General features: G+C 42.7%; 1 protein-coding gene across 2 annotated transcripts; it reads right to left on the bottom strand.

Annotated features, from left to right (window-relative positions):
- Positions 1–209: 209 nt before the first annotated feature.
- Positions 210–13,116, bottom strand: LOC134625763 (monocarboxylate transporter 7-like). Of its 2 annotated transcripts, none has more exons than XM_063471031.1 (5): positions 12,872–13,116; positions 10,639–10,735; positions 4,252–4,383; positions 3,251–4,168; positions 210–3,170 (listed from the first exon to the last, which is right to left on the bottom strand). In XM_063471031.1, exons 4-5 carry the CDS (start codon positions 4,005–4,007, stop codon positions 2,911–2,913), a joined length of 1,017 nt encoding a protein of 338 aa, XP_063327101.1. In that variant the 5' UTR covers positions 4,008–4,168; positions 4,252–4,383; positions 10,639–10,735; positions 12,872–13,116; the 3' UTR covers positions 210–2,910. The 2 variants fall into 2 exon arrangements, with proteins under 2 accessions (XP_063327101.1, XP_063327102.1); XM_063471032.1 differs by having other exon boundaries at positions 3,251–4,123.

Here is a 13,116-nt window from a genome sequence, read left to right as displayed (position 1 = left end):
GGTCAAAAACGAGGCAGCTGATGAAGATGCTACTGGAGAAATGAGGAAGAAAATATGAACCTGGAAATGACGTGTAATTGATTTTGCTGTTTTTTGTGTGCGTTATGATCACAACTATCAGTTTCTGTTAATTGTTCTTTTTGATCAATGAAAAACACAATAAAGATGATTAACATATAATTATTTAAAAAATGCAAACCCTACACACAGATGTTTCAAGGTTTTATTTGGAAAATATATCATGAGAGTGATACAGCATTGAATAGGCAGGACCCTGCTTTGTACTCAGATAAAAAAAAGACCTAAACAGAAGAAAGGTAAAAAACAAACGGATTCAATCAACATCCGAAACACTTTAAATAAAAAGGATACAGTGATTAAAGTATTCAAGTCAGGCTGTGATGGGTGTAGAGACAATGTGAGCCTGCAGAAGGAAGGGAGAGGTGCTTCAATGAACGTCTCTCTCCAATCAAATCTGTCTGTCACAGCTTTGCATACATAGACGACTATTATACACTGTGCACTTTGCATTTCATCAACCATGACACTGGCCAAAAACAAACAAACAAAAAACACTGCAAACCTTCACTTCTGCTGTATCACCACTGGCCTCATGTGTACAAGGTAATTCTACAGTACATCAATAGGATCATATCATGATAATATAAGGACAACAGGTTTACACAAAGCACAATTAGGGATGTGAAGTGGTGCTGATTCTCATCATAACTTAATCCCACAATCTGCAGCTTTTCCATCATTCAAAGCTCCAGATGCACAGACCAGCTGGTGCTTCAGTTCAGCCAACCTATCAGGGAACACTGCTGCTGTACTTGCAGTGTTGCTATGGATAACATCATGTGAGAAAGCAGTCAATAAAAAATAAGTTAAATGAATGTGCGTAAAACCATCAGAGAGGAGCCAGGCGTTGTGTTTAGACTGCAGAACTGCATTTCTGGTCCACTTTAGCAGCAGTGGAAATCGTCCTTCATACAGACACATCAGTGATTTAAAGCCACGAGGAGCAAGTTCCAACTTTTCTGAAGTGATCCTATCATGTGGGCATCAAGAATGGGTCCAAAAACCTGTGCTCAGCAGGAATGAAACAGCCCCTTTGGGGCTTTCATGAGAACAGTTTGTGTGAATATGGGAAAGTTAACAACGCAGCTCCTTTCCTGAGACAGGCACATCGAGCCAACGTTAGCAGAAACGAATGCCCCCATTATCCTCGCTGTGTCACGCACTAATTATGACATCACGTGTCACGTGACAGAATCTTTGCAGCACTTTGGCCAGCCGTGCACCTCTTGCTTTTTGTAACTTTGTGCATTGCACTGCGCCTGCTGCAGCTGGGATCGGGTCGCTTTGTACCGCCATTTGAATCATATTCCAGTACAGAAGCTGAGATGTTGTAACAGGTAGAAAAAAAACAAGTGTGGAAAAAAACTTTGCAATAAAACACTCGATGAAGTCTTGGCTTCTGGTTTTGAAATACAACTGACTGTGAGACAAGGCTGCGGCGGCGAGTGAAGCAACCACTGCGGCGGGTGTACTGGGCCTCAATACAGAGCTCAAGTAAGAAGGAGAACGTTTGGTCTGGTTCCAAACACTTCTAAGCATGCTTTGGAACAACCACTGGTCATGTGGCTTGGAAAAAATGTTTTAGTAGTAATTATTAAATGTACGCTAATCTAGTGAGGTTTCGAAACACAGACAAAACCAATGATATAAGCTGTGTCCCAATTCCTAGGCTGCATCCTTCAAAGGACCCGTCCTTTGCGGTCTACGTGGGCCGGGTCCTCCAAAGACCGAGAAGGCCGGAAGTGCAAGGCTGTGAAATTGGACCGTCTAGCCTTCAGTTTTGCATCACCGCTGTCTCGGCGGAGTTTAATAAACTCAGCCGTCTGTGACTTGTATATCATGTTTAACCTGAGTAGCCAAAGACTGCGGTGGGTTTGAAAACGATGTGCCGGGATTTCGGTGTTCTCGCCAGCTCTAGTGACCCTTGACCTCCTGGTCAGCTATCAAGCTGGTGGGTAACAGACGTCTCTGAAAACATCGGAGCGCTTTTGCAAATATGTGATGTCTTCATAAACCGAACTGATATTTGAAGCTTACACAGCTACATTCTCGCCTGAAAATATGTTAAAAGTTTATTTTGTGACCCAGAAAGAAAAATAAGAGTAATATTACTGTTATTACCCAGAAAGAGTAATAAGAGTAATATTAAAACTTAGTAGCAGCTGCCATTGTTGAAAATTGGAATTGGCTGGGCCGCGCTATGAATTCTGGGATAGGTTGGGGCATGAAGGACACACCCTTCAAATCCGGGGAAATGAAGGACCCATTTCTCGGCTGCATTTGGACAGCCTTCGTCACGTCGCTGTGACATAATCAGCCTTCAAATGCGGCCTCCGAAGGATGCGACATAGGTTTTGGGACACAGCTATAAAGATGTACCCAGGCTGGTTTTACCAAATGGAACCTGTAGTTTTTGATATATTCACAAAGTGATCAATATGAAGGTTTCTTGAAATGTTAAGAGTCGATGTGCTATCTTTTCATGAAACGTTGCTGAATGGTTGCATTAAGTAAAGCTCACAGAACAGAGGCTAAACCCGGAGTTACATCATGATAGCAGTTCTCTATATAATTCACACATTGTGAAAGAAAGGTTTTACCCTAAACAGACAGAAAAGTGTGGACGTGCTCACGGATGTTTCATTGGTCTCATATAAGATTGTTTTCTTCACTGGAAGAAGTGAATTTCAAGTTTGCTGAAAAGTGGAAATGCGACACCTGAGATTTTCCAGCCGTCACTGGTGTTTGTGGCAATGACGCCTCCTGCAGTACATCTGCACTTGTTTGGTTGACACTTCTGTCCATTGTGATGCCACGCTGTGGTTGGGCTCAAATAACGCAGCTGTCCTGATCCTCACCCTGTCCAATTGGACTGTCTTCTGGGGCCAAGTCCACCTCCAAAAAGTCGGACTGGTCACTATTCTGAGATATTTTCACCTCTTCTGCATTCTCTTGGACTCTGCTCACTCTTTGGCACGCTCTAGACTTGGCAGGGCCAACCAGAGCCAGACAGATGGCGCTAAGACCTGTGCCTGCTGCACAGGAGTAGAAAGCAGCACCATAGTTGTCAGTGATGTCCACCAGCATACCTGGGGAAAAAATGAGACAGCTGTTAAGACTTTATACCCAGAGATGTGTTAAATCAAACCGAAGAAGTAGGCGCTCATACCTCCCAGCGGTGGTCCAGCAAGTCCAGCAAAGCTCTGAATGAAAACATACACTCCCACAGATGACAGCATCTTCTCGATGCCCACGACATCCTCTTCAGCCAGCATGGGAATGTGCGTGGAGCCCACAGTGCCCATGATGAAGCCAAAGAAGCCGGAGCAGATCGCCAAACCCCAGAACTCCCACACGATAGTGAAGGCCACCAGAACCAAGCTCATCAGAACCACACACCCCAACAACACCAAGGTCTTTCTGAATCGGACTTTGTTTAGCACCACTCCGATGAACAAGCGGCCGAAGATATCAGCCACAGCCATCACAGACAGCATATAGGAGGCCATGGTGGATTCCACACCCCTGCTTTTGCTCAGTTCAATGATGTAGAGCTGTGGCGCAAAGAAGCCAAGAGTGGCGAATAGACCAAAAAGGGAGTAACAGATGAAGCCAGGGTCTTTAAGGACAGAGAAGTCCAGAAGTTTGGAACCTGTGAACCTTACAGGGCCCCCATCTAGCTCTGCCAGTTCCCCCTTGTCCTCACTGACTTGAGCAGAAGGCATGGACAGTGATATGTCCTCACCGTCTTTGTCCGGCACTTTGTCCTTCCACTCCATCAGAGCTTTGGTTTCTCCTTCTGCATGTCTCAGGTCTACATTTGAGGCAGACAGGGAGGTGACACCAGAGTCCTGTGAACCTTGGGAGATGTCCGAACTGATGGAGGTTCTGGTTTGTTCATTTTCCAGCTCGTAAACAGCCTGCATCTCTTACACGGAGAGCGTCTCGTCATCATTTTTCTTTAAAGGTTCTGGCTCGATGATGATTGCAAGAAGGAGAACCCCACAGCCAATCACAGACACTTGAATTATACCTAGAATAACTAGACAGAAGCGCCAGCCAATATGTTCCTTGAGTGTAGTGAAGGCTGTGGAAAAATGGGAGGTACAAGGAGAAGAGAGGCACAGGGTATTGACTACATAAATGTGTAACGTCATAGCTTTTTCTCACCTGCTGCTTAGGAATGCTCCTCTTGACTCGGTTGAGAGTCTTGCGGTTGTAGCCCTCCCCACCAAGGTGAACTTTGACAACTCCAGATTCCACAGGATCTGCTGTCATTTTGGGGAATATATGTAAAGCCTCCTGGATGATGAAAGTAAATTGGTGTCATGAGACAAAGGTCACGTTTAGCTTAAGGCCACAAAGAGATGATGACACATTAGCAGAGAGCTAAGGAGGTAAAGAAAACTAAGAAGAAAAGAGGCTTCTCATAAAAGCTGCAATAGAAATGTCTGATAAAAGTGTATTTTATCTGCTACACTTTAACATTTTGGAAACAGATGTCTACAGGTGTCATTCTGCAAATTTGAATGGAAGTTCGCAGTGCGAGGCAGGCCGAAGGTGAAAGTTTTCTCCCCTGAGTCAGATTATATTTTAAGAATGGGGGGACTTTTTTATGATATACCTGAGTGGTATATAACTTTTTTATGGGACAGCCAGATGACTAATTCTGTAAACAAAAGAAATTACTGTTTAAGCAGAAAACATAATTATCTGAACAGTAGATTTTGTTTTTAGTTAACAAGAAAATAGTTTTGTTTTGTTTTTTTTAAAAAGAGCTCAAAGACATAGGGAGAATAAAATCTGCCATCCTCTGCTTTAAAAAAATAATCATATAACCAGTATGAACCTTTTGTGATTTTTTTTGTAATTTAATTGGTCCATAAATACTTACTGATGGGTTTAGTAGAATAAGCGGGTAACAATATTTTTAAAGAAATGAAGTAGTGGGTAACTTTGAGGTGTTTTACAGAAATGAGACATTCATAATACTGTAAGTAATTTTAATTAGTGTCTAACTTTCTCCATCTTACACTGTAAATATGCTGTATTTTTAGATACATGAACCATACAAACGACCTTATGTGTGTACATTTTTATATATCAATTTGTTATTGAGTCATTTAATGTTTTCACAGCTTTATTTAATATTCATTTTCTTTGTGTGCTGATGGCTGTTTGACTATTCCACTATCCTTTTATAATACAACATATATGTTTTTATATATAAAAATATGATGAAGGCCTTTGTCTGTCTAATGAGAGAGTGAGAACAATAGAGCAAAATTATTATTTTAACTTCAACTTTCAAAAGCACTATAAGAAAACTACAAAATCCAAACGTATGTGAATGAAGAAAGACTCCAATAGAAGAATTTGTTTTTTATTTATATAAAAAACCAAAACTGATTGCAAAATAATTAACATAATAATAAACAGTACTTTTATTTATATTTCTCTTTATTTGTACATTTATGTTATTGTCTGCTTCTTTGCTTTTTGTTTTTATAGCCATTCTTTTCTTCTTTGTTTCTTTTTGTCATGAAAATGAATCTGAGGGAGAAAATTCTCTGGCTCTTCTCAACAATGTTGCTCATTATTCTGCTAAAATGCATGGAAATCAAACACTAATAATTACTGACAGTATAATTTCTTTCTTCATTCATATAAAAACTGGAATTGTAACTCTTTATTCTAGTATGCCCATTAGTAAGTCTTTGCACTGAAATTAAATGGCCTACATTATCAAAAATGATTTTTTTAAAAACACATTAAAAACTACTTTAAGATGGAGAAATTAGACCTTCAGTTATGAGCCATGTTATATAGTGAAGTTCAGAATAAACAATGAGCAGAAACAGATTTATCCTTGTAGTCATGTAATATCATTTGGGGTGTTTAAGCACCATGTGCTGAGGTCTTGCATCTCAGTGTTGTCTGTGAATGTGTGGGAGAAACAACTGTCACCATGAGTGGAAGCTGACTGCTTTTACATGGCAGTTTCAACTTTGGGTTTCATACTTGAGTGAAAAGAAAGCTAGTTGCCATAGCAATGGGAAGATGCTCTGTATGTACAATCAATATTCTCAGTATGAAGGGACGCCTAAAATTTCCCCCAAAATGAAAGTTAGTAATTGCACATTTAAGCAAAAGTCTTATTATTTAGTAAATGTTGTTAGCACTGCAAGTAAAAAAACAGACTAAGTGTTAAAGTGCTGACTTGGCATCTGTAGGACTCCACAGATGCCACAATGGGTGAAAGACAACGACATTGCAGTACAGTAAAGAAAAAATAAAGTTACTTTGAAACCAAGCACACCATTGTTTTTCTTGTGACATTACCAATAAGTTTGATGTGTCACATGGCCCTCTTCCTATCAAAAAAACAAAAGTTCTATCCAAGATGGCCGACTTCTAAATGGCCACCATGGTCACCACCCATCTTGAGGAGTTTGCCCCCTCACATATACTAATGTGCCACAAACAGGACTTTAATATCACCAACCATTCCCATGTTATTACGGTGTATCCATATAAATGGCCCACCCTGTACTCTCTTGGAGAAATTGACCCCAGTTGGTGCACCACGACACTCACGGGGAGGACCACAAATAATGTAAGTGACACAAGTACCATAATAGGTACGTGGGCTAGAAGTGGGTTGTATTATTACTGTGGACATCACACCCTTTTGGTGTGTGTCCCTTTGGGGAGTGTGGGGACATGTGCTATGGTGCGGTTGGGAGCCCCACTGATGCTTATAGGGAGTAAGGTAAAAGCCATACCACAACACGATACACGCACATTGGCAGCAGGACGTAGGAGACATATTTTGGTAAAGAGGGGCACAGAAGGTACACATGCTTATGACCCTAGAATGGACTCGCCTACTTGGATTGATTCAATAGGAGTCCCAAGGGGAGTTCCAAATGAGTATAAATTAGTTGACCAAATAGCTGCAGGGTTTGAAAGTGTGTTAATATGGATAACTCCAAATAAAAATGTTGATCGTATTAATTATGTCCATTATAATTTGCTGAGACTCTCTAACCTAACCAGAGACGCCATGGAAGGATTTGCAGATCAGCTGGGGCTGACGTCGCTAGTGGGAGTGCAAAATCGAATGGCCCTGGACATGTTGTTGGCCGAGAAAGGAGGTGTGTGTGCCATGTTTGGTGACATGTGTTGTACTTTCATTCCCAACAACACCGCTCCAGATGGCTCTGTAACCAGGGCTCTGGAGGGCCTGAAAACTTTATCCAAAACTATGCATGAACATTCGGGAGTCAACAATGCGCTGGAGAACTGGGTGACATCTATGTTTGGGCAATGGAAGGGGTTGTTTATGTCTGCCATGTTTTCTCTTGCTACTTTCATAGGAATACTGGTTACAGGTTGTTGTCTCATTCCTTGTGCCAGAAGAGTGCTGGAGAAGCTGATAGAGAGGGCTGTGGATTCGGGGCCAACAGGTCCGGGGTCTATGATGCCGTTGGTGGAGGTGGCTGAATGGACCGAGGAGTGAGACAATAGAAAGGATGTTGGCCTTCTTTGAAGGCCAAAGAGGGGGAGTGTGGGAATTATATCATTTTTATATCATGTTTATTCTTCTATATCCTTTTTTATTAAGTTTTGAGTAGTGGCATTTGATGAAAACATTTATTCAATTTATTAAACATATAGTTTTAATCATGTTATTACACACACTGCAATTGTGCTCATAGGAGTTAGTACTCAAGTTTTGTGAAGGTCACAAGCTTCGTTCAGCGTGACTGTCTAAACTGATATATTGTAGGAATGGCTTAGAGTACGGAGGGGTAAATGAATGCATAACACGCTTACACAGACATTACATAGATTTATTTCTAGGGTAAAGGTGAAACATATCTTGCTTTATGCTTGCATAGCAACTAGTGATGCAGAAGGTGTTAAAGATAAGCATGCCATGAATAAGTTGACAGGAAACATCTGGAGAGTGAGACGGGTGAAACAAACAGCTATATAGGGCAAAATGTTGTTAACAACACGGAAACTTCTTTAACTGTCATTAATTATAACTTATGCATGTTATATTCTTTGCTGACGCGAGAAGGGGCGTGAACCCTGACATATTAAAACTATTTTGAAAGTATGCTTTGAGCGGAGATCTGTGCTGACAATGTAGTGATGTGTATCTTCCCACATGTGTGTTTAATAAAATCATTGTTTTGACGCACTTGGACCAGTGGTCGTTTGTCTCACACCTCAATCACGAATCGGGACACCAGGCAGAATAAAACAGTCCATGCATGTGTCAGGGGCTTCTCTAGCCAGCAAAGCATGCTCGGGACCCAGGCACAGCACACAGTGCTCATGCCCATTGTCCAAAGGCATAGGAATGCCACACTCGAGGCAAGGTTGGGAGGCATGGTCTGGCATACTGCGTGACTAGCAAGGGGCGCGGCCACACACCAACTGGGAAGTGGCTAACAGTTAGCCGGTACGAGCCCTAGCCTAATTCCCCAACCACTGTTTATTCCCCACAGGGCAGGCAGGCTGTCAGTAAATAAGAAAACACAGCCGTGCTTCCGGCTTATGTGCTCACGCCGCAGCTGAGCCAAGCAAAAGCAGGCGACGGCGTAACTAGCAGCGCCGAAGCCGTGCTCCCACTGTGGTAGCTCGACAGAAGTTAGCCTGTTATGCTACACAGAAGAGTAGCCGACAGCGTACGCTAGTAACGCTGAAGCAGTGAGCCCTCAGTGTTATGCTTGCACAGTAGCTTGCTCCGACAGCGCACGCTAGTAACGCTGGAGCTGTGTCCCTTCAGTGTTATGCTTGCACAGTAGTTTAGCCGACAGCGCACACTCGTAACGCTGACGCCGCGTGCCCCTCGCGGTAGCACACAGCAGCAGAGCCACTCAAGCCTAGGCGACGGCGAACGCTAGGAACGCCGAAGCCGTAACCCCTCTGCGTTATGCCCACGGTAGCTGAACCCAGGCGACAGCACACACTTCTAACGCTGAGGCCGTGTGCCCCCAGTGTCAGCTCACGGCAGCTGAATCACTCAATGCCCAGGCGACAGCGCTCGGTCGGAGCGCTGAAGCCGCGTCTCCCCGCAGAAGAGGCTAAGGAGATCGGACTGTAGCTAGTTTTCAGCCGGACCAAGCTAAGGACCAGCTAAGAGGAGGACACGAGGGGACACCAGGGGGATACCGGGGCTACCAGGGGAATGCCAGGGCTACCAGGGGAATACCAGGGCTACCAGGGGAAATGGAAGGGGGAGAGCCAGCGCCCACGGAGGATGCCGAAGGCCTGGACTTGGACACCCCTGCTCAGTAGGGTTCAGACCATGCTGGCCGTTCCATTACAGTGGGAAATCTGACTGATTATTCTTTCTTTTTGTTTACAAGCCCTTGATGAATCAGACAAGTTGTAATTAAGTTTTTTTTACCAAACAGCAGTGTTGGGGAGTAATAGAATACATGTACCGGCATTACGTATTTAAAATACAAAATATGAGTAACTGTATTCGGTTACAGTTACCGTTTAAAAATGTAGTATTCAGAATACAGTTATTTTGTTGAAATAAATGGATTACAAGGCGGTCTTCTCCTGTTTCACATGTTAGGCTGTCCCCTCTCTATTTTTGGTAATTCCACGGCAGGGTAAACCCAAACAAAACATGCATTAAGAGGCTCTAATGCCTGGGTCTCAATCTCAAGGCCCAAGTCACCTCTACTTGCGGCCCGGATAATGACATGAAGAAACTTGTTGATAGAACATGTTCTAAAATAAAACACACACAGAATTGTCATTTGCATTATTTCCATTTCTAAAGTACCTTTGTACCTATGTACAGCTAAAGCTGTGTATTTATGTATGCATATTATTAATTTTTCATTAGCAACTCAAATTAAGACTTACCTTGCGTCTATAGATATCAAAAGTGGTTTTCTGAAAGAAAATAATTATAAAATAAAAAGTTTTCATGGAAGCATTTTTTGGGGCAGTAGTACTCGTTATGTGATAAGCTTAACAAGTATGATTAAATACAGAAAGACGTTTGATCCACAGGACTGACAGTTGTTGATAATAGGCCTCTCTGCACAAAGGTAGATCATTCCATAAAAATAATCTGATTAATTTTAATTGTTTGTGAAATGTATCAAATTCTTTGTGAATTGCATGAGAATGTGTTTTTCTTTGTAAAACAAAGATATTTGCAAGTGATACCAAACTTTTGAGGGGTATGTAAGTGACTGGAGAGAATGAGTGTCATTAGTAATGAGAGGCTAATAGTAAGAGACTCTCTTATTATTAGCCTCTCTGGGCAACATATCAGAGGGACGGTATAAGCAGGCATCATACAAAATAGTCTTGACTGGTTTTTATATAGTGCTGTTCTACTCTAAGCACTCTGGGAGACCAGGGTTTGATCCACCAATCTTCTGATTAGCTGATGACCTGCTCTACCTCCTGCATCATGTACCAGTTAAAAAGGCTAGAAATGTTTGAGTTTAATTTAATTCAGTTTTATTTCTATTGCTTGTCTGTGTGCGTGTGTGTGTGTGTCACACTCACCAGCAATGACATGTGGGATGGTAGTGATATTGAGCTTCTGCTCTGTACCTTTAACTCCACTTTTTGGGTCCTGCATTTCTAGCAAAATCGACTCCAGCTGAAAACAGAGGTGAATGAAAAAGATTAATATAAAGAGGACGACAGAGACACAGCCTTTGGAAGCTGTTGCTGTGAATCCACAACATACTGTCACAGAAGCAACACAACGCAAATAAAACAGTCAACAACAAAGAATCCATCAAAGAGATATCTATCTATTTCGACCCATCCATTCATCTTCTTCTGCTTATTCGGCTTCTGCAGCAGCTCTACTCTGAGCCCCTCTCGAATGACCGAACTTTTCACCCAATCTCTAAGAGAGAAGCCAGCCACCCTTCGGAGGAAGCTCATTTCCGCTGCTTGTATTTGCGATCTCGTTCTTTCGGTCACTGCCCACAGCTCATGACCATAGGTGAGGGTAGGAACGTAGATCGACAGGTAAACTGAGAGCTTCGCTTTTACACCCAGCTCTCTCTTCACCACAATGTACCGATACAGCGTTCACATCACTGCAGCTGCAGCACCAACCCGTCTGTTGATCTCTGGCTCCCTTCTCCCATCACTCATGAACAAGACCCCAAGATACTTAAACTCTTCCACTTGGGGCAGGAACTTGTCCCTGACACAGAGTGGGCACGCCACCCTTTTCCGCCTGAGAACCATGGCCTCAGATTTGGAGGTGCTGATCCTCATTCCCACTGCTTCACACTCAGCTGCGAACCGTTCCAGTGCGAGCTGGGGGCCATCACCTGATGAAGCCAACAGAGCCACATCATCTATGAAAAGCAGAGATGAGATTTTCAAACCACCAAGAGAAAGCCTTCTGCTACTTGGCTACGCCTAGAAATTCTGTCCATAAAAATTACGAACAGAATCGGTGACAAAGGGGCAGCCCTGGCAGAACCCATCACCAACCGGAAACAGGTCTGACTTGTTGCCGGCAATGGCCCAGACACCCCATACTCCTGAAGCACCTCACACAGGACACCCCGAAGGACACGGTCAAATGCCTTCTTCACGTCCACAAAGTACATCTAGAGTGGCTGGGCAAACTCCTATGCACACTCAAGTATCCTCAAGAGGATAAAGAGTTGGTCCAATATTCCATGACCAGGATGGAAGGTACTGCCCCAAACCTCCATACAACCTTGTAGAGGCATGTTAACCAAGACAGCAATACAACATGCAGAGCCTTCAGGATGCCTGAATGTTAAACTTAATTGTGACACCTGGTAGAGCAGCCACACTGATCATTTTATGAAAGATGAAAGAATTTAAACAGTTTTTCAACTCTCACTAATGCTGCAGTGATCGTTTGACTTTGGGACCTGCAGCGGAGTTTGGGCCCAGACATGGCTAATGACGTCAGACTTAAAGACCGGATTGGGACTCAGTGTGCCCAGTCTCCCTCAGAATGCTGTTGAAGCTCTGCTGGAGGTATGCGTTAAAGATCTCACGGACCACTGTCTCTGCCAGGCATTCCCAGCGCACCCTCACTATACCTTTAGGTGTGCCAGGTCTGTCCAGCATCCCCCTCCCCTCCCCCCCGCCACCTGATCCAACTCACCACCAAATGTTGATCGGTTGACAGCTCAGCCCCTCTCTTTACGCGAGTTTTTTAAATTGGAATAGTAGTAAACTGGGTAAGAATAGCTTTCATACTGTAAAACACCAGGCCTATTTCATAAAGAATCTGATTAGTTAGGTTAATACTGGAATACTTTATTTATCTTATTCCTGTGTCTTTGCCTCATTCTGCCAATGAATTGTTTGAAAGTTAATATCTTTATCTGAAGTGCATAACGATAAGGTTGTTCAGATGCTTTAGACTGCAGTGACATCATGCTGCCAAACAATAACACTAATTAGCTTTTAGGTGGAATAAAGGATTAGCTTCAGCAAGCCTCTCATGCTGGCAAACCAATCATGTTTAAATCTCATGCAAATGCATGGATATCCATTAGATACTGCATGCAACAGAAAAATCTTTATATACGCTTAAGAACAGGAAGTAGGGAAACAAGATTATTGCAGCTTGTGTGCTTTGTATTTTTCTTTTTTCACAAAAGCAGTTTATATAGAAATCTAGAGCCTAATGTGAAAAAGCCTTTAATTATTAATGAATGATGGATAATCAAGATATATTACAAAAGGAATACATAATAATGCTATAACAGTAATGATATTGACCCACCTTTTTGAGGCAATACAAACAGGGCTGGAAATGTTGTGCCCGGTTTGGGCGCGCTGTTCTGATAGTCATTTTTGCAGATGAATGAAGCGTGAATCAAATGTAAAGCAATCAAATCAAATCCTGGTATGAAATGTCCCAGTTAGAACAGGTTTAGTTGCTGACAGGCAAATGCATGCCTGCAGTGAACAGAGGTAGCGTCTGTGAGGAGACTGTAAGACCGGAGGCTAAGGATGGATTAATCTTCC

This window comes from Pelmatolapia mariae, linkage group LG4 (genome assembly GCF_036321145.2).
Source record: "Pelmatolapia mariae isolate MD_Pm_ZW linkage group LG4, Pm_UMD_F_2, whole genome shotgun sequence".
Classification (NCBI taxonomy): Eukaryota; Metazoa; Chordata; class Actinopteri; order Cichliformes; family Cichlidae; genus Pelmatolapia; species Pelmatolapia mariae.
This window is presented reverse-complemented; position numbering and strand designations above follow the sequence as displayed.